At 42.1% G+C, this 22,450-nt stretch overlaps 1 protein-coding gene across 1 annotated transcript in view; it reads left to right on the top strand.

Moving 5' to 3' along the window:
* Positions 1-22,450, top strand: part of PGM5 (phosphoglucomutase 5) — a 197,211-nt gene that overhangs the window by 119,435 nt on the left and 55,326 nt on the right. The window contains exons 7-8 of the mRNA XM_004459397.5: positions 5,925-6,040; positions 21,876-22,011. Of these exons, the coding sequence (XP_004459454.1) occupies positions 5,925-6,040; positions 21,876-22,011 (252 nt within the window). The remainder of the gene's footprint in view (positions 1-5,924; positions 6,041-21,875; positions 22,012-22,450) is intronic.

Genomic DNA, 22,450 nt, shown 5'->3' with positions numbered 1-22,450 from the left:
AGAAATTTTTAAAAAGACTTAAACAAATGGAAAGACATTCCATGTTCATACATTGGAAGAATAAATATCATAAAGATGTCACTCTTACCCAAACTGATTTATAGATTCAATCCAATACCAATCAAAATTCCAACAGTCTGCTTTACAGAATTAGAAAAGGTAATTACCAAATTCATTTGGATAGGAAAGTGCATCCGAATAGCCAAAAGAAGAGCAATGTGGGAGTAATTTCACTGCCTGGTCTTGAAGCATATTACAAAGCTACAGTGGTCAAAACAGCATGGTACTGACAAAGATAGACACAGTGATCAGTGGAATAGAATTGAGAATCTGGAAATTAAACTCCCACCTATACGGTCAACTGGTTTTTGACAAACCTACCAAGTTCATGTTGATGAGACAAAACAGTCTTAACAAATGATCCTGGGACAACTGGATATCTATAACCAAAAGAATGAAAGAGGACCCCTATCTCACTCCCTATATAAGAATCAACTCAAAATGGACCAAAGACCTAAATATAAAAGCTAGGACCATAAAACTACTAGAAGAAAATCTAGGGAAACATTTTCAGGACCTTGTAGTAGGTGGTGGTTTCTTAACCTTACACCCAAAGCATGCATAAAAGAAAAAATAGCTAAATGGGACTTCCTCACAATTAAACACTTTTGCACCTTATAGGACTTTGTCAAAAGGGTGAAAAGGCAGCCAAATCAATAGGAGAAAATAATTGGAAATCACTGTCAGAAAAGGGTTTAATATCCAGGATAGATAAAGAGATGCTGCAACTTAATAATAATAAAAAGACAAACGACCCAATTTAAAAAATGGCAAAATACTTGAATAGACATTTGTCCAAAGAAGAAATACAAATGGCAAAAAAAAAAACAAAACACATGAAGAAATGTTCAACATCACTAATGATTAGGGAAATGCAAATCAAAACTACAATGTGATATCATTTCACACCTGTCAAAATGACCACTGGTAAAAAGACATAACTACAAGTGTTGGAGAGGATGTGGAAAGATAGGAACACTTATTCAGTGTTGGTGAGAATGCAAAATGGTGCAGCCACTGTGGAGGACTGTTTGGCAGTTCCTAAAGAAGTTGAATATACACTTACCACGTGACCCTGCAATGTATATACCCAGAAGAACTGAGAGCAGTAACACGAACAGACATTTGCACACTGATGTTCATAGCAGCATTATTCACAGTTGCCAAAAGTTAGAAACAACCTAGGTGCCCATCAACTGCTGAATGTGGTGTATTTACACGATGGAATATTATTTACCTGAAGAAGAAATGAAGTCGTAAAGCATATGACAACATTAATGAACCTAGAGGACATTATGTTTAGCCAAGCCAGCCAGATACAAAAGGATAAATATTATATAATTGTGTTATTATGAACCAAACATGTTATGTAACATATTATATAATTTTAAAAAATTATATATATTCAGTATATTTAATTGAGCAATGTGTGTTTTTATTCAACTGTGTTTTCTTTTCATTTTAAATTATTGTTTATATTTTCAATTATTAAATGTACAAAATAAAGTAAAAAAGAAAAAGAAAAAAGGGGCTGGAAGCTCAGTGTATAGAAATAGGACCATGGGTCCTACTGCCTTTCAAGAAGAAAGTGGACCTTTGAAGATAGAGCAAAGGGAGAGGTACCTGGATCTTGTCCTCTTTAAATCTTCCTTGACGGAGTGTTCCAAGGGCAGCTGGGCTTGCCTCATGCACTTGATATACTCAGTCATTGTCTATTTGGCTATTCTCTTTCCACCTAAAAGAAAGTCGTTAATCACAATTGATATTCCAGTAGAAGATTATCACACATAATGATCTCATGCTTTATAAGTAGGCTCAATAAATATCTGAATACCTACTATGTGCCAGGCACAGTGCTGGATGCTAGAGGCACAAAAACAAATATGCTAGCTCCCTGTTCTTAGTGAACAGGGTGTTTTAGAATCTATGACCCCATTTAATCATTTTGAGGGTAGGGGGAACACAGATTGGTAAGAAAGAAATAATGTTGCCATCTGTTCCTCAAGTCTTTGATTTTCATTTGGTCACTGCCCTAATTAGGTAAGACCATTATTTCCATGAAATGCCTTTGTGTCATCCTGATAGCCCCATTAATTACCACCTGGAGAAATCATCTTTGTTCAAAATGACCAATTTAAAGAAAACAGGCCGAAATGAACTTGATTCTATTTTTAAGGAAGCTACAAAAAACCCTGTAAAATAGAGATATTTAACCACCTGCTATCCAACAGCACCCTTTAAATAATAGATATTAGCCAATTGAATTCAAACAGCATTCATTGAGTGGCAAGTCTGGAATTCTGACAAGGCACTCTACTAGTATCCTATACATGAAGGAGCTGTAGAGATGTAAGATGCAGTGCTTCCATACCCTGGAATAACTTAAAATACAATAGTGGTGGTGATCGTGTCTGTGTGTGGAGGGGAAGTGTGCAGGAGGTACGCAATGCGTACGATGATACTGTGAACATGTCAATCACTTTAAAGATCCAAACTAAGTGATAAGGAATGTAGTGGCAGGAGAGGTCACTCCAAATTGATAGCAGGGATGAGGAAAGGATTGAATTTGTTAAGGTCATCCTAGATGCTGTTGCAAAACTAATCTAAAAATGTATAATTGCTCAAACAGGACAAGAGGTGATTGCTCAAGCACCAAAAGTAAAAATCAGGTGCTCCTTATTGGTAGTAGCCTTGGCTCCAAATGGTGGTCAGAGATCCAGATCCTCCCATCTTGTGAGTCGGCCATCTTCAAACACTGGCTTCGAGGAAGCCACATCAGGCTTGCAAATGGAAGAACTGGAGGCGGGGACATTCTTGTAACCGGGCCTGAGAGGGGTCTACATCATTTTCACTCAAATTTCATTGGATAGAATGCAGTCCCTTGGCCACAGCTAAATGCAAGGGAGGTTGGGAAATGAAGTCTAGCTGTGTGTCTGCAAAGAAATGGGTTTGCTGACCCTCTAGCAGTCTTTTCACAGGCTTCAGGATGGTAGGGCATTTAGGACAGGTCTGGAAGCAACAAAATATTTGACGGAGATTGGAAAGCAAGATTAATCCAGGCACAATGAACCCCATAAAGAAGGTCTCAGAGGTAAGCAACAATGACGATGATGACAACCACAAAATGCAAGGGCATATCTGGAAAACAGAGAGGAGTCCAATTTGTTAGGAGCATAGAACATATTGTATGAGAGAAACTGTTGGAAAGCTCCTTGAGGCTATTGAGTCCCAAGTTCATTTTCTTTCTTTTCCTCTGTACTCTGGCCTTTCCTATAAAGTGAGTTCTCATGTTTGTCTCCAGCACACAATGGCAGCAGCCAGAGAGAAGTGCACACTCTCATTGGGAGCAGCTTCATTTTACGCTTTTACACTGGAGCTTTTCAGAGGCTCCCCAGGAGCCTTCTGCCAAAAGCCAGTCTTCAGTACGATCTCTGCTGAATGCCCTTTTTGGGATGGATCCCAACTTCAGGAGAGGGAACAGGGAGGGGAATTCCTTTCTGACCCTAGGACATAATCAACTCCTGCTCAGGATCCTGGAATTTAATTACCCGTATTGTTATCTTAGCTTGCATAGCTGTAACTGTGGCTCATAGTTATAAAAGTATCCGGTCCTTTAAAAGCCAGCCTTCAGCCTGATGACTTCCTGACAGTGATGAATTGGGAAGGGTGGGAGCTGGGGAAATCCTTTCCCCTCCCTTCAGACCTGCCAACTTGGCTTTAGCCCTGCAAGAATGTTTTGGCCAGAAAATAATCGTCCCCACCCCCTCTTCCCTCTCTCTCTCACCCTCACCCCTACCCCTTATTACACATTCTGTTTGGTAATCATAAGCATTCATATTTGCACAATTAATTTTGACCCAGGACTTACTATGTGCTGCCCCTGGAAGGCTTCTGGGTGATTTATTTCTACTTTCTTGAGCCTTTGACCATGAAATTAAGGGCCCTGAAAATTTAACTTGGCTCTGTAATTTGGGGAGGGTTTCTTTCATTGCTCCTGATGGGAGTGAAATGTGACTGTATATCTTTCTTAGACCACTGAAAAAAAGAGAAAATGAAACTTTTGGAGTGACACCCAAGCCTATGAAAGGTGCTTATTTTCAGAGCATACTTGAAAGAGACACAAACATCGTTTTTTACATTCTCGAGCCCGTTCGTTATATTAGGGATTTGTACAAAGGGAGGTGTTCTCTTTCCTGTGGCAAGGGTTTCCAGGTATTCTTTCTCCAGCAGGCCACAATTAAAGCTAAAGAATTATTACAGTTTTATCCTGTGTATATCTTTTCTTCCTTTTCTTCACCAAGACATCCTCACCGGTCCCTCCACGTGTCCACCTCCCATGCTCACAGCTTTCAAAGAACTCAGCCTTGCTGATGGCAGGCTTTTGGTGTCTTTATCTTTTGGCTGCTTGTATGTGGTGGTGAAATAATTAGGATGAAACTCCTCGGGCTGTTGTCTTTGTAGCATCTCATCCCCAGCAGAAATTTGAGATCTATACACCTCTTACAGTGCTAAAACATATGGGGAGACAGGATAATGTAGTGGAATGGAACATGAGCAGAAATTAAGGAGACCTGGATTCAAATTCCAGTTTTGCCTCTCACCTCTGTGAGACCTTGAACAAGTATTTGACCTCTCAGAGCCTCTGAGCCTGAATTTTGACAGCATTGATTAGTTTAGGCTGTTTCTGAATTCTATCTAAATGGAACAGTATATGTCCTTTTATGGCTGGCTTCTTTTACTCACTATGTTTGTGAGATACATCCAAGTTGAACAATTGTTCCGTGTAATTTATGGTATTATATACACAAATTATTTATCTCTTCCACTTTGATGGATATTTGGGTCATTTTGGTTTTTACGAAGAGTGATATTATGATCATTCTTGCACAGCCTTGTGTACATACCCTGTTGAGTAATATCACAGGCCAGTTTCCCCAGGAAGCAACTCAGAGAGAGGTTGGCTTTCAGGAAGTTTATTCATTCTTACCTTCAAGATCCAAGTTACCTTCAAGATCAACCCTTAAAGCGGAATTAGGAAGGATAATTGGATAGAGAGAAGTTGAACTGCAGTGCAGTCACAACAAAGACCTCAGCCAATCTATGGGGACCTGTGGAGCTGAGACGACCCATTAGAGTTTTGCCAAATTAGGGTGAGGGAACCAGACCATTATACATCCCTCATTGACCAGGAATTGGATGCAGATTGCGTTAGGGAAGGGAGCATGATTTGGGGTGAGACATCTCCGTTTCGCAGAGGGTAATTGCAAGGATGGAGAGGAAGGACACATCTATGAGCACTCAGCCATGCGCGTTCCCAGGAGCTGGAAGAATGAGTGAGCCAGTCCTAAAATGTGTGTATGTGAGGGGCAGGGCGGGAGGGGGCATTGAATCTGAGCAGGGAGTCAGAGCACCACAGTGTCCACCTCAGGTCATTAGTGATATCTAAAAGTTGAATTGCCGATTCATAGGATATGTGTATGTTATTTTTTAGTAGACACTGTCAAACAATATTCCAAAGTGGTGACACTCAAATATCATCTTAATTTAGATTCTGAAATCCCCAAGTGGAATCTTATCTCCAAATACAAGGAAAAATTTATAAGAGGAAAATATAAATGTGAAAATATTATATACATTAATTTAGTATCTTTTATATTATGAGAAAAGCAAAATTGAGAACTGTTGGGATATGCTAACTAACATTCTCTTCCTTAGGGTTTGACATCCTGAAGACTGTCAACACTGTTCAGGATGTTCTGAAATCCAGTTATGGAATTAATAGATCCTGAAGACTTCCTCTGTATTGAGAGAAGAAAGGGAAGGAGGTATATAAATTAACTATTGCCTCAAATTTCATTTTGCAGGGTGGCCAAATCAATGAAGGTCCCTGTATATGAGACCCCAGCTGGATGGAGATTCTTCTCAAATCTTATGGACTCGGGACGGTGCTCTCTGTGTGGAGAAGAGAGCTTTGGCACTGGTAGGCTTTGTCGGGTTGATTTTCTGGGCTGGTGGCCCCTAGCAGCATTCCCATTCACAGTCCCAGGGGGATGGCATACAGCTTTGCTTCTCTGGGCAAGGAGAGATCCTATCAATCGTCCTCAGGTTCTACTGTCTGAACTCAGGGTGGCAGCTCTGTTAGGATGGCCTAAACTGTTATACCCCTTTTGTGCTGAGGCCCTAATGAGTAGAATTGTTTCCTTCCTTTTGGTGTTCTGTAGGTCTAAAGTGGCGACCATGACTCATATTCAGGAATTATACTATAAATAATTCTTCCCATTGGTTATTAAAATAACACAAATCTTTGTGCAGAGGAAACTGCAAAGTCTAGGTAATCCCTCCCTCTCTTTTGCTTCATTTACATTATTAACTTCTTATAGTATACCATATACTTGATAGTCTTTTAAATTAAAAGAGCAAACAATTACATGTATAAACCATATTATACCCATAGTAATAAATATTTTCTTACTTCAATTTAATAAATATTTGTTCTTACAGAGTGCAAGGCACTACATTGAATACAAAATGTAGAGATAAGGGCTCACCAGGTGGAGGGAGCTATGCCAGGAAAGGAATAGAGGTGGGAAAACAGGGACATTTGTTGTGAGTAGCTAATTGTTCAGTTTGTCTAGAGCAGGGTTTTTCCAAAGATGGATTGAGACTCACTGGATCATGAGATTAACTTAATGTCATGGGAAGTGGACATGGCTCATCTGATAGAATACCCGTCTACTGTGGAGGGTTCAGGGGTCAATCCCCAGGGCCTCCTGACCCATGTGATGAGCTGGCCCACGCACAGTGCTGTGGCGTGCAAGGAGTGCCGTGCCTTGCAGGGGCGTGTCCACGTAGGGGAGCCCCATGAGCAAGGAGTGTACCCCACAAGGAGAGCCACCCCACGTGAAAAAAGTACAGCCTGCCCAGGAGTGGTCCCACACACACACACAGAGCTGACACAGAAAGATGATGTAACAAAAAAATATGCAGTTTCCCAGTGCCATAGGATAATGCAAGCAGACACAGAAGAACACACAGTGAATGGACACAGAGAGCAGACAATGGCGGGGGGAGTGGGGATGGGGAGAGAAATAAATAAAAAATAAATCCTTAAAAATTGTCATGAACAGCATTTTTAAAATGTAATGGTCTATCTAGAAATTAACAGAGAGAATTGCATTTAGTAAGGAAAATATTGTTTTGAATAACTTATATGGACATAGAAATATACACACTTACATGTATGTGTATACTAGGTCTCATTACAAAATGTTTTCTGTGGATTATGGTCAAAATTTTTTTAAAAGACTGGTCTTTTGCAGGGGTCAGCAAACTTTGTCTGTGAAGGATCAGATGGTAAATATTTTAGACTTTTTGAGCCACAAAGCCACATGTGGTCTCTGTCACAAATATTCACCTCTGTCATTGTAGCACAAAAGCTACAATGGCAATATGTAAACAAATGAGCATGGCTGGGTTCCAATAAAATTTCCTTTCCAAGATAGAACTCCAGATTTGGCCTATGGACCAGTTTGCTGACCTCTCATGTATTGCATAAAGTAGAGGAGGAAATATCAAGAAACAGTACTGGAAATAAGGATGAAGAGCAGCCAATTTTTAAAACCTCTTTTCTGCCCAGCTTAGAAGTAAAGATTTGTTTCACCTGGAAATAGAAAATTACCTGCACTTGTTAGCAAGCGTTGCTTTCCTGCCATTAAGACAGTTGCAACAAATAGGCTGGATTGGATGGGGCTTTCAAAACCCTGTCACAGTTTCATTTGCTTATCACTTTATTTCAAGGAGAACAGGAGATCTTTAGCACAGGGTAGGGCCTTAGAGATGTTGCCTTCTCCACCATTCTGCAGCTTATGGTGACATTAGCCCAGTTTAATAGATAAAGCCCCATGAAATAGTTAAGTTTTGCCTAGTTTGCCCAGGACCCAAGTGCTTTAGAAAAGGCCTCATTTGAATTAGATTACAGCAGAACTAAAAGACAGGTCTCCTACCCTACGCTGTCTACCTCTGTCCACTGGGCCAATCAGTCTTCCTGAAGAAAGCAATGACTAATTCAGTCTCTCAAGCACTCAGTAGTAATTGCTAGCTACAGTAGAACGCCTGAAGGAACTGGAATGACTCAGTGTTGAAAGAAGAAAGGTATGAAAGTGGTTTCTTTCTGCTTTGGTGCTGGCGTCCTTGCTGCCAGTTCTTGGAGAGACACTGACTTGGCTGTGTCAGAATCACCCGCGTAATTTGCTAAAATTACAGATTTTCTACCTATCTCTACTTTGAATCCCTGGAAGGTTAGGGCCTGAGAATCTGCTTTTTAAATAAGTATCATCAAGGGCTTCTGATGTGCAGCTAGAAACAGGAAGCAGGGTTTTGGTTTTGAATCAGAAATGGAAGCAAGAGCGTGCCTGAGATGCCCCACCAAGCTTGGAAAGGGGATTACAGAGGCACGAGAATGTGAGGCTGACAGCCCATACTGAAGGTCCTCACTCACCACTTATGGACAAGCCCTTTGGCTTCTCTGATCCCCAGCTTCACTCTGTAAACTTCAGCTGGTTGAAGTAGCTCCTTATTTACCTTGGGGGATAGTTTTCAGACTCACATGAGCATTTATAAGAGAATTTGGGGGCTGGAAAGGCTCTAGCCCTGAGCCTGGGGAGAAGCTTCTAAACTTTATTCAAGGTTTTCTCAAATGGGGCAAGGGTAGGGAGCTGTGTACCAACCAGGAATGCATAGTTGAGTGCCAAGAAAGCTAGAAAATATGTATCTGCCTTAGGCTCAAGATTGCCAAGTCCTTGCCCAAGGCTAGGGCCGAGAGAAGCAAGATATATGTAAGTGGAAATTTCCCTTGCTGGCAGCTTGAACTCCCAGAACTTGCAAGAAAACAAGCTAGTGATGGGATGAGTGTTCAGGCTTCTCTCCTATGGAAAGCTCCAGATACTGGACAATAGTTATTTATTTCTCTGTCAAAGAATCAAGATTATTTAAAAAGCCAAATGATCTTTTGTGCTAGGACCAAGTATTCACCCACTTCCCAGGAATGGCAGCAGAAAACAGCTTTACACAGGGAAGGAGAACATTTTGTGAAACCTCTGATTTAAATAGAAGAAAACTGTTCATCAAGATGACATTCTGGCAACTTCTCTGAAGTTTCAAATTTAAAGGAATCTGGGTTGGTTCCCATACACAATGGGAATTGTAATAAAATACTAAAACGAAGATCTAAAAACCCAAAACTTTGAAGGCTTTCTGTTTTTTTGTGTGTTTAGGCATTTGTTGAAGATGTTCTGCTGGTTTCCTTCACTGTCATCAGTTTTGAAAGAAGTTTTACCATTTTGGGCATGTGTGAACTGTGACAGCCCAGAGTTTAGTCTTTACGTTAACACTGAGGAACTGTTTTTTGTGACTGCCTGGAAGACTCTCAAACTTGACCACTATCTTGAGTACTACTGAAATTTTATTATGCCCTTTTTTGAACTAATGTCAGTAAAAACAAATTGGCCAAACAGGCAATGCAATAGTTTTTATTGTTTCCACGAAACTACCCTATGTTGAAATTTTCACCGTAACAATAGCCACTTAAAGAAAAAAAAGAGCATTTACTATGTGCTGGGACATTGCTAAGCCTTTTATATGCATGCATCTCCTGGCACTAATATGACTTCTGCATCGTTGTCACAACAAATTTTTCTACTGTGAACAAATGTATATTGTAGATTCTGGAATATAGCCTGGTGCTCTTGAATGTAGCTGTTTTCACATCTTCCCAGGCTCTAGGACAGAGGAAAGGACCCTCGGTGTGTGTGTATTCCATGTCATAGGAGTCTTGAGTAGCTTTCTAGTTTTTTGGGGTTTGCTGGGTTCCTCTGCTTGCCCTGCAGGTATGGTAAATGTCTTGAGGACAGCGGCCTTGTCCATCTTGTTCAGCAATGTTTTTTTGATTTATGGTTGGCCCTGAGCGAGTGTGTGTAGGGTGGTTGTATGGCTGGAAGAATGAAAGGATGTCTAGAAGGAAAAAAGGGAGGGAAGGAGGGAGGAAGAATTTCCATTTTGGCATTTATTTTTTGCATTACTAGTAGTTATATTTTCAAAATTCTTCTGTGACTGTGTATGTGGAGCTCTCACCATTTGGGTATTCCAAGATTCAGGAGGACTCATCCAAACAAAATCACACAGGGAAGCAGCTGTGGCTCAAGCAGTTGAATGCCTGCCTCCCACATGGGAGGTCCTGGGTTCAGTTTCTGGTGCCTCCTAAAACAACAACAACAATAACAAACAGACAATGAGCAAAAAACCATGAGAAAACAATGAGCAAAAATGATGAGGGAGCCAATCTTAGGGAGGGAAGAAAAACGCACACACAAATATAGACCAGTTAGAAAGGGGGGGAGGGAAGGGATGTTCTGAGTTATAATAAAATCAGAATTAAATAAAAATTTTTAAGTTTTGATATTTCCAATCGTCTTGTAATTACCAGCACAAATTAATGCCTAACCAAGTGCTTCTAGGGAGAGACTCCCCCCTCCAAAACCTGTGTTAATGGACAGGCTTAAAGTATTTGTAATTAGCTCTGATGCTGTGTTGATTTGTTTTTTTCCCTGTGTCTGTGGTTGCTGACAATAACTTGGAAATAACCATGTCCAAAAGTAGATCAGGTTCCAGTTTTACTGAGCTTTTTATGTATTGACGTCTTACTGCCTTTAGCATAGACATTCCTTACCCTCTTGTCTTGTGGTTTATGTTATTGAGTTATTCTTCAGTTACTCTGTGAATGAACAGTTTATTTCCCCCAACAGTTATAGCTGATAACTCTCTCAGGGCTGGTGGCCATGCCTCTTGCCTCGTTTATATGTCACACATGAACTGTGTACATCTAACTCAGGACTGAGTTCGTGGTAGTGCTGTTATATGAATGTCGAGTCGGGTTCACTGTTTCTCATGTATACCATTATCTTGTTTAACATTAGGTATTTTTAGAAGTTAAAATAAGGAAAGCTTGAGTCTGTTCCCTACCTAGATCATCACCAACTCTGGACCTTGAATTTCTGATTACCGAGGTTCCACCACATTTCCTTCCTGCCTAGTGGCCGGTCTGTGTAAATCTGTCTGGGCTGCAGATGTGGGGTGAGGAGGCCGTGCTGACAGCATTATCAGCGCTGGGGGAGCTGCCTCTCTGCTGGGTATTTGAAGCAGGCTGCGTGCACATGTGCAGTTCCAGCTCGGCTGGGCCGGAGCTTCGCGGCGCTGTGATTGACATCCCCAAGAGCCCCCTTGTGAAGTCTGAAAATGGAAACTCCCTCCTGGACCCTCTACAAATGATCAACCCCTGTGCTGGGAAACAGAGCTCCCACCTAGAGTGGGGAGAATGTTTCCACCACATTAAATCCTTTTCTTGGGGTCTCCATGGTCCCAGTCCCACCGACCCCTCGGCTAATCCTCCACGCTGAGGAGACGTGGCAGGAGGGGGTATTGTATGACAGTGAAGTGCCAAGCGGAAAGGAAGGACAGGCCCACACCTAGCAGTGCATTTTGGGGCTGGGAGTCCTGGGGGATTATGGGCCCTTGGCCACAGATTGAAGAATTTCAAAAGGACTGAGGGTTTCTTTTCACAATGACTAAGAGACTTTTGTCAAGGAGGCCTGCCCCTTGGAATCTAGATGCAATGCCTAAAATGGTGCTTTGAAGCTTCCCCTCCTGCATTCTGGGTTGGAGATCACTAGTTGCTAAGAGGCCCCACTGAGGTCAGAGGGCACAGACTATAGAGCCACCCGCCTCTGTAAGATGCCTTAAACCCCCTGGAGAGATTTCTGGTTCTGCTTATGACCCGTCAGGGAACAATTCTTAGAGAGCTGTATTGATCATACCAGCCACTGAGGACAAGGAAATGGGATGGGGCATGTGGTTTAGGAGTTCCCAGTACCCCTTCCCTTCCTGTGGTGGGGCAATGGTGTGGGAGAAGTGTCTCAGCTGCCAGTCCTGTTCCTGGTCATGCTTTCCCCTCCTCCAGGGATGGATGTTTTGATTACCTCAGGGCATGTGTTACTAAAATCAGGCTAATGTGTATTCGTTATTGAGTACCTCTTCAGTATTAGAAACAATGCTTAGCCCCTCCTATATGTTATTTTACTGACTCCTCTCAACAATGAAATGAGGCTGGGACCATTAGGACCCCCATTTTACAGATGAGGTAGCTGAGGCTTACGGAGGAAGGTCAAGGTGGTGGTCAAGGTCACTTTGCAAACCCAATCTCTCTGCTGCTGCTGTTTAAGGTGATGCCGAGGTAGTCATTTCCCTGCTTCTGGACAGGGGAAATGGACGGATGCCGGGGGAACTGGGAGCATGGTGCCATGCAAACAGCACAGCACCAGGAGTTGACAGACCTGGCTTCAATCTTGACTCTGCCACGTGGTTGAAGCACTTTAGACAAATCACTTAATTTCTCCGGGCCTCAATTTCCTCATTTATAAAACTTAGTCTGTTTGCCTGGATGATCTGTAAAGTTTTTTTTTCTGACATAACATTCCAGGTGCTTTTAGCTCCCAGCTTTTTTTTTTTAAGATTTATTTTATTTATTAATTTCTCCCCACCCCCTTGTTGTTTGCATTTGCTGTGTCTGTTGTTGTGTGTGGATCTATTTTTTTTTTTTTTTAGGAGGCACTAGGAACCAAATCCAGGACCTACAATGTGGGAGGGAGACGCCTAATCACCTGAGCCACCTCTGCCCCCTGCTTTGGTACATCTCTCATTGTGTTTCCTCCTTGTGTCTCTTGGTTGAGTCATCTTGTTGGGTCAGCTTGCTTCACTCATCGCATCAGCTTGCTGTCTTGCTCATGATCTTTAGGAGGCACTGGGAACCAAAACCAGGCCTCCCATGTAGGAGGCGGGAGCTCAACTGCCTGAGCCACAGCCGCTTCCCTCCCAGCTACTTAATGAGAAACAAATCTGATGAATTTCATCATACTAGATACTAGAGGTTCGTTCAATCATTCACTTAGTCAACAAAGGTTTTCTGTGCCTCTTTTCGGAGCTGGGCCCGGAATGGAGTGGTGAGTGATTTCAGACTCAGACCCACCCCTCACAGTGCTTCTGGGTGTTGCTATAGTCAAGGCAGTAGCCAGAACCTGCAGCATTTTGTGTCAAACACCAGTTACTTTTTTTTTTATTTAAAGATTTATTTATTTATTTCTCTCCCCTTTTCCCCCCACCCCGGTTGTCTGTTCTCTGTGTCTATTTGCTGCATCTTCTTTTGTCTGCTTCTGTTGTTATCAGTGGCACGGGAGACTGTGTTTCTTTTTGTTGCGTCATCTTGTTGTGTCAGCTCTCCGTGTGTGCGGTGCCATTCCTGGGCAGGCTGCACTTTCTTTCGCACTGGGCGGCTCTCCTTATGGGGCGCACTCCTTGTGCATGGGGCTCCCCTACGCAAGGGACACCCCTGCGTGGCAGGGCACTCCTTGCGCGCATCAGCACTGCGCATGGGCCAGCTCCACACGGGTCAAGGAGGCCTGGGGTTTGAACCGCGTACCTCTCATGTGGCAGATGGACGCCCTAACCACTGGGCCAAGTCCGCCTGCCCACCAGTTACTACTGTTATTTTATTTATCATTAAATGTACTGTTACCTAGTATTATTCAGTGGGATGGGCTATGTGTATTTGCTGCTGACTGCCCGTTCTCAGCTCACAGCTGGCTCTGCCCAAACGCAGGTTAGCTTTGTTCTCTGCTTGATGACAACTTGCTACATTTAAGAGCATTTATTTTTAAGCATGGAAAGGTGACAGTTCTTCAGTGAGACTTGCTTTTTGGCCAGATGGTAAGGAGCTGAATAAGTGGTTTTAGAAGTGAAAAAATATCCATCACTTTTCTACAACATGTTCTCAAAACTCAGATTCACCTGAAAGGGCTGCCCACGACACTACCTCACTGCCCCACTATCTTTAGGAGACGAATCCCTGTCTTGAGTGGATGAGAAGCTGCTGCAAATGAATCAGAATTTCATTTGTAATTGAACGAGGGAAAGAACTGATAAGGGAGGAGAAGTCAAGGGAAATTTTTCATAAGCTGTTAAATGTTAGAAGAAGTGCACATTCATTACATCTCCAGAAGGGCAGCTCCAACCATGCAGGATGTTTTACCTGCTTTATTGCAACTCCTGAGGACCACGTCATTACTGGGCTATTCTAGAAGCAGGTAAGGCTGACACAAGGTGACGCAAGAAAAAGAAACACAGATTCCCGTGCCGCTGACAACAACAGAAGCGGACAAAGAAGAAGGTGCAGCAAATAGACACAGAGAACAGACAACCGGGGCGGGCGGGGGAGAAATAAATCTTAAAAAAAGAATTAAAACAAAGGCTTTGGAGCCAAACTGCCTGGTTCAAACCCCTCTCTACCACTTGGTAACCATAGTGTTACCGGATTCTATCTAGGTTCTTGGCTATGCTGCAGAAATGAATTTCTAGAGCACGCGGGGTGAGTTAGGCCAGTAATTTATTAAGGTAGGGAGGGAAGAGAAATGGAAGAAAATAACAGAAAATAACAGAGTAGGAGCCCCAGGTAGTGAGAGAAGGGATGAAAGGGCTAACTTACGAGCTACAATTCTCCATTATAAATTTTAAGTCCCCAGGGTTACTTGCCCGGCTACATGGCAGAGAAAAAATGGCGACAGCTGCGAACAGAGGGCAGGACAGGACCACAGGCAAAAGAATAAGGCGAGAAAGAGCTCAAGACTCCTGGCTTGTTTCTAAATTGCTAATTATTCTACCCCTTTGTTAATGGCAGGGGAGGGGGTTCCAGCTGTTTGCTGTTTTGATTGATTATCCCATGCATCAATCCCTTAGTGAGGATCCAATGATAAAGTTCCTAGAGAACATTCGGGCTTTTCCTTGTTCCCAGGAAGGAATCTTTGTTCTAGGTAGCAGAATCCTGGGGGTGGGTTTTCTCCAGCAGCTATCTTGAGGGTTACTGATGTCCATGTGGACTCTCTTGCCAGGTTCCAGATTCATCTATTAATCCACTATCTTATTAGCCTGCTTCAATAGGATCTCATATGTCACCCAATCTCAATCTCTTTCTTTAAAAAGGGGATATTGAATTGTAAGAACTTAATGAGATAATAGAGGTATAAAGTGCTGAGCACAGTGCCTGGTGCTTTGCTCAAAAATGATTAGTTGCTGTTATTTTTCTTCAAATGGAGTTTATCCTGCTTATAGTTCTATATCAAGGATGTGTATATATATATATATATATATGAATAATTATATAGAATTAATATTTGTATTTATATCCTATGTAATAAGTATAAATGCATTACATAAATATAGTTAAGTATATTGTGTTTTACTAATTGTGTATTATATATTATATATATATTTATAGATAGCCTGCCATTTCTGGCTCCAGGAAACTTGTGTGCTAAGGCATGTGCTGAACGCACACATATCCTGAGAACCAACAGGAGCCTCTGAGAGAGGTCTTTTTTATTGGATGACCAACCATTCTGGTTCTCCCAGGACTGAGAGTTTTCTTGGGTTGTGGGACTCTCACTGCTCAAACTGGGAGAGACCTGGGCAAACTGGGACAAGTTGGTCACCCTACTTTGGTAAAGCCCCACACATTCTCCAGACAAAAAGGGCAGGGAGAAGCTATGTTACTAAAGCTGGCTCCAGCACGTCTCCCCCATGCGCGAGGCCAGTGGCTTCCAATGAACCAGAGGTCAGTGGCCACTTTCTTTTAGCATCAAATTTGAGCAAAAAGAGGCAGAGGCCTAATTCACTACGGCTAAAGATTCTGCCCCAAACATGAGACTATGTGGTACAGCCTTTTCCTCCGGCGATGCTTCTCAACCCTGGCTGCTCGTGAGAGGAGGTTTTTTTTGAAAAATCACTCATGCCTGGGCCCCATTCCCAGAGATCCTGATTTTATTAGGCCATGGGAGAGTGGGGGAGGGGGGGTGCTGAGCATTGGTATTTTTATAAGTTCTTATGTGATTCTAATGGCTGTCTGGGTTGAAAATCACTATCCAAGGTTAGAGTTTGGCATTGGCAGCAGGTGAAACATTATTTATATTATCCTAATTGACAAATTCAGAATTTCCTCATCTGAGTTTCAGCTGTGGTGACTCGAGCTGTTAGTAATGTGAGTGATGTTTTATTGAGTTAATTTGTCCGTGCCGGCATTTCCATTCGAAGAAAATTCCTTTGAGAGAATTGAGTGCTTTTTTTAATTTTTCCCTTTCTTTTGTGAAGCCAATACACTTATTGGTGTGCTAGATTAAAGTAACTTGGTTTTCAAGCTTGAGAAAATTCCATCAAAGTTTAATTTGAGTGGATGGAGAACAGTGAAGTTTCTGATGAGAAGAAAATAGTTCCCTTTTTTCGAACAATATTTTGAGTTAATTTTTATTTTTAAAGAAGCTTTAGATTACATGTTACTTCAGAAATATAGGGGTGTGTTCATCAATGGTGGCAAATGTACCACACTAATGAAGGATGTTGTTGGTGTGGGAAAAGGTGGGAGGGCTAGAGAGTGGGGTATACAGGAATCCTCTATATTTTTTGTGTAACATTTATGTAATCTAAGTTTCTTCAAAAAATGAAAAAACACATTAAAAAAAAGAAATAAAGGGGACTCCTAAAAACCCCACCCCTACACACACTTCCCCCATTAACAACCTCTTTCATTAGTGTGGTACATTTATTACAATGATGAACACATATTGAAGCATTGCTACTAACCGTGGACTATAATTTACATTATAGTTTACACTTTGCATCACACAATTTTATAGGTTTTGACAAAATGTATAATGGCCTGTATCCATCACTGCAATGTCATGCAGGACAATTCCGATGTCCCCAAAGTATCCTGTTATAACTGTTTTTCCCTCTCTCCCCTCAGAAACTCTGCCTTAATATCACTGCCTTAAGGTCACTGCCTTAATATCAGTGATAGAAATTCTTCTAGAATAATTATAAGTCTACTTTGGTCCATTGTTGCATTCTCCCCTTATGTTTGTTCATTCCTCCGTCTTGAGGATTTGGGGCTGGTGATGCTCTGTTTCTGATTGAGAGGAGCCTTAGCTCCCTTGGGGCAGATGGATGGAACTGTCTTGCTTGTATTGTAGATACTATTTTGGGAGAATGGCAGCTGTGGGCAAGGAAGAGCTGAGCATCATCCTCTGGTGTCTGGGTGGGGTTCACTGCTTCTCAGAGAAAGACTGAGCATTCTCTGAGCTGGGCTATGTTGGCCTGGATTGCCAAAAGGCAAGGCGTGTGGTACTTACAGGCTTTAGCAACCAAGTGTCGCGCTTTGGCTATGGGGACAAGTCAGAAATCCACAGTAAGAAAGCGTCAAAAGATGAACTGGCAATAATAGATATAAATGTTACAATAGAATTTTTTCTGGGCTTTCATGTTCTAAAGGTGTGGCAGGTGTAATTTCATAGGAAATGAGGAAGTACAAGAGATACTTACTTGCTTCTATTTGAAGACAACTATTTAACTCTCCACAGAGTGGTGGCTGGGATTTTGCCTGGGAGGAAGTGGGGGGAAACACAGGCGGGGGGAGCCCCTCTCTGGATTCAGTCATCAGTAGCAGAAATGGTCACAGGGCCACAATATCTAAGCTTGGCGTGAATCTGAAGCCGTGTCCTCACTTGAGGGGTGTCCCTGTAAGGGGAGAGAACCCTACCATGCCCAGCCTGCCCCAGGGCCAGCGCTGCTAGCTCAGCAGGGCATCCCCTTTGGTGACCACACTTTCTGTCCCCTTCTGAAGCCTCACAGGACGTCACTGACCCCCATCCCAAGACTGTGAGCCCCATAAGTAGGTTATAGTCAATCTTAATGCTCTAAAAAGCTATTACTGCGTCTAGGAAATGGAATAATCAATACATTCAAAGTTATTCAAAGTTATAGGTGGAATCAATCCTTTAGTATTCCAACTAGCACTTGGCAATTGGCATTTAATGTTTTCAGATGGGAATATCTTCACACTATTGACAACTTAGAAGGTTTTTTTCCTTACTGTAAAAATAATACATGTTATTGGCGGACATATACAAAAGGAAATACTACAAAGGAAAAAGCAGAAAAACACCTGTTATCCTAACACTTCGAGATTTGGTGCATATCCTTCTATTGTTTTTCTGTGCATACATATATCTACATAGGTACATATATTCTTATATAAAAATATATTGAGTTTTGGTGAACCGTTTTTTTCCATTTATTAAAATTAGATGAACACTTTTTTGTATTATTAGAGATTCTTATTCAAGACTTGTCTTGAACATGCTTGTCTACATAACAAGCTTTTCTATGGATTTTCCATAATTACACTATTGTCCAACAATTAGTATTTATTTTTCAAGTTCTTCCTTTGTCTCAGAGCTATTTCACTGAATGTCCTTATGCCTAAAGGTTAAGAAAAAGAATAGCTGGGTCAAACACTGTGCAAAATTTTAAGACTATTGACATTATTGAGAAATTATCCTACCAAACTGTGCACATTTACACTGGAACTTTTCTAGTATTAAGCATTCTCCCCACTACCAATCTTTGGCAATTTGACAGGCCCCACATGGCATCCCATTTTAATGGATTTTTTTTAACCATGTTGAGATTGAACATTCTTTCAGATGTTTATTTACTATTTATATTTTTCTCTTGAAAATTGCTTGTTTGTACCCTTTCACACAATTTTCTATTGGGGATTTGTTCTTTTTCTTGACTTAAAAAAACATTTTAATATATAAAGTCTATTAGCTTTTCATATATATTGTCAGTATTTCCCCCTTCAGTTTTACTCTGCTCATAGTGCAATTTTAGAAAACCATTGGATATGTTTGTGTTTCTGCATTTCTTCTTTAATTTTATCTATCACTGATAATAGCAGTATACTTCACTTGCCTAATTGAGTTATTTTTAAAAGAGTTGTATCCCCAGAACTCCCTTCAGTGCATGCTGTGATCACCCAATGGAAATAACTGTGTAACTGCGGCGTCATAAACATCTTTATCCCAGCCTCAAAGGGCTATAAAGAGCACAGTTAATTTTACTTGATCATCCCGCCGCTTATATGTTTTGGCAAATGTTTAGCCTGTAGGTGAAGGCTATCCAAGCCAACTCACAATTTACTATGTAGTTGGCTACAAAGAGCTGGAGGGGTGGGTTTAAAAAGAAAAAAAAAATGATGCAGCTAAAAGAACTTTATGTCTTTCTCTTGCTAAATTATGACATCTTATCTCATAGGCTTAACAGCATCTAATGGTTCTATTTCCAGGTAATGTAATCCAGCTGGCGATCCAAGGTCTGCAGAGCCCATGGTTTAGAACAAAAGGGTATTTTGCTCTAGCCAGTAAATGAAAGTTATTTTTTTCATCTATAAAAGGACAAAGGGTTTTGAAATTATCCCACTGGGCAGGGTTTCCTTGACTTGTTTTTCTGGCATTTGGCCATGGAGCTAACTTAGTCTTCCAAATGTCTTCCATTTTTGTAGTGGTATAAAGAGTTCGATGGACGAGACTCATCACTCCAGGATGTAGTGATTAATAGCCAGGGCTCCCCTGACCATGAGGCAGCCCCAACCATCCATCTAAAAGTGTCCTCAGCAGGAAGAGCTATGGACTGGGCCCTTTCTCCTTTTGATTTAAGTATCTTAATTGCTGCCTCAGGGTTGTATGCTTTCTTCCTTGAGGAAAACCTTAAACATTTAATGCTGTAAATGTAACCAGGAGAGTACATGGACCATAGCTTCAGTGAGAAGTTGTCAAAAGTGTTTTAGTTAATTAGGTAAAGAATTGTTCTCCAGCTCATTTTCAAGGTTTAAACAGTTCTGTGACGTGGGGTCCCGCTTGTTGAGTGTCGCTATACATTCTCTATACACGTCTATATAAAACAAGTGTCTCCCTTGCTGATTGTCTGGACTAGAGCCTGGAAGCCCTTGAGTATGCAGATTCCAATGTGTTGCCCACTCTCATTGCCCTCTGCAATGAGAAATGGTTCCCCCTGCTCCCAGTCATCTTTCTTGAGACATTTCTATTGCTGGAGTTAGAGTATAAAATTATAGGAATAACAGCGCAATTTGCCTCCAAGTATACAGAGAAATCAGCAGCAGGCTTGGTCCTCTTTGTAAATTACTAACACAATCAGCAACAGCTTGTGCTATCCCAGCCATGATTCTGTTAATAAATACCTACACATAGTCATTTAATCCTACCACGGGGTAGGGGCAACTATTGTCCCCAAGTTACAGATGAGGACAGCAAGTCACACAAGGGTAAGTGGCTGAGCCAGGATTTAAACACAAACAATCAGACTCTAGAGCTTGCTCTCTTAACTTAGTTGAATTTGATATGACAATCCAGAGAGGTTGGTGATGGTGTCCCCATTTCACAGATGAGAAGCTAAAGCTCAGAGAGCTTAATAACTTCTCACCCACCTGGGAAGTAGCTCAGTTTGGTTTTGAGCCATAATTCTAAATCCTCCCCCCAGGCTTTTTCCATTACACCATGTTTTTCTCAATATACCACATTCCTTTGCACTCAGGGCCCTTTTCACTTCAGAGAAAGCTTACAATTGGCCAAGGAACAGATGCTTTAAAAGAGCCTACAACATACCCTTTTTTTTTTTTTCTGAACCATGTCATATTCTAATTGGACAGGCAGCTACCTGTTCAGGCTGTACTCTTGATTTGTGTGGATACCCCCAGAGGAACAGCCTCTATCTGTATAAACATCTCTAGGGGTTCTCTCCCCAGCTCCTTCCTGCGTCAGGACATTTTGCTTTCCCTTGGCTTGGAACACTTAACCCCCCTGATCTTGACATGGCAGGCTCCCCCTTCTGAGGTGTCAGCTGTGATGTGCAGCCCTTGGTGGGGCTGACTGTGACCGCTGCAGGTAAAACAGCCAACATAGCACGTAGGTTTATTTTCTTCATAGCATTTGGAATTATTTGATATTTCTTGTTCTCATATTTGTTTCCTTTCCTGCTGCCTGTCTCCACCTACTTGAATTCAATCTTTATGAGTAAAAAGACACTCTGCTGTATCCCTAGCACCTAGAGCAATTCTTTTTTTAAAAAAAATATTTATTTCTCTCCCCTTCCCTCCCCCCCTCTCCCCCCAACCCCGGTTGTCTGTTCTCTGTGTCTATTTGCTGCGTCTTCTTTGTCTGCTTCTGTTGTTGTCAGCGGCACGGGAATCTGTGTTTCTTTTTGTTGCGTCATCTTGTTGTGTCAGCTCTCCGTGTGGACGGTGCCATTCTTAGACAGGCTGCACTTTCTTTCGCACTGGGCGGCTCTCCTTACGGGGCGCTCTCCTTGCGCATGGGGCTCCCCTACGTGGGGGACACCCCTGTGTGGCAGGGCACTCCTTGTGCACATCAGCACTGTGCATGGGCCAACTCCACACGGGTCACGGAGGCCCCGGGGTTTGAACCGCGGACCTCCCATGTGGTAGACGGACTGGGCCAAATCCGCCGCCTAGAGCAATTCTTGACCCATTGTAGAGGCTCACCCAATATTTACTGAATAAATGAAGGAGTGAGTGATCTGCCATTGGGCAGATGTAAAGTCACCTTGGCTTTTTGATCTCTTGAACAATTTTCAGGATTGAATTCTTTTGGTATTATTTTATTTGAATTTCAGTTGCATATTTTCAGAAAAGCAAATATATTATGGGGCAAAGATTCAACACAATGAATAAATATAGCTAACAAAACTCAGTTGCAAATTGGTCTTCTTAGTTCATTAATCTTTTATTCCCCACCCCCACTGCCACCCAAAATAAATCCTCAGCAAAATGTTTCTTTCTCCCTTAGGCTCTGATCACCTCCGAGAGAAAGATGGCCTCTGGGCTGTCTTGGTCTGGCTCTCCATCATTGCTGCCCGGAAGCAGAGTGTGGAGGAGATTGTCCGAGATCACTGGGCCAAATTTGGCCGCCACTACTATTGCAGGTGAGGAGAAGAGCAAGGGTCTTGAGTTGGCCCTGGGCAAACTTTCTTAGAGAAGTTTTATGAAACTGGTAGACTAGAACCTTAAGAAGGAGGTCTCTTTAGGGAAGAACTTAGGGGCCCAGAAGCTGGAGCTGGGTGACTCCTGATAGGGGGATGACAGTGGTACCAAGGGCTACCAAACTTGGCGTGGGGGGACATGCCTCTGAAGACATGCCTGTGTAGTCCTTTCATGAGACCTGCAAGGTAAGCAGCCATCCCCAAAGGGAACCTCAACCTCAGAGCCTTGAAAAATCCTCTGGTCAATGTAGTACCCATGAGGGGCAGAAAAAGAAGATTGCAGAGTTGGGGTATGTTTGTAATCTTCTCCCTGCCTTTGTCCACCTCCCTGCTGGTGGTCTGAACGATGTCCAAGATGCCGGAGTTGGCGCTCTCTGAGTCA

Source organism: Dasypus novemcinctus, chromosome 8, assembly GCF_030445035.2.
Source record: "Dasypus novemcinctus isolate mDasNov1 chromosome 8, mDasNov1.1.hap2, whole genome shotgun sequence".
NCBI lineage: Eukaryota > Metazoa > Chordata > Mammalia > Cingulata > Dasypodidae > Dasypus > Dasypus novemcinctus.
This window is presented reverse-complemented; position numbering and strand designations above follow the sequence as displayed.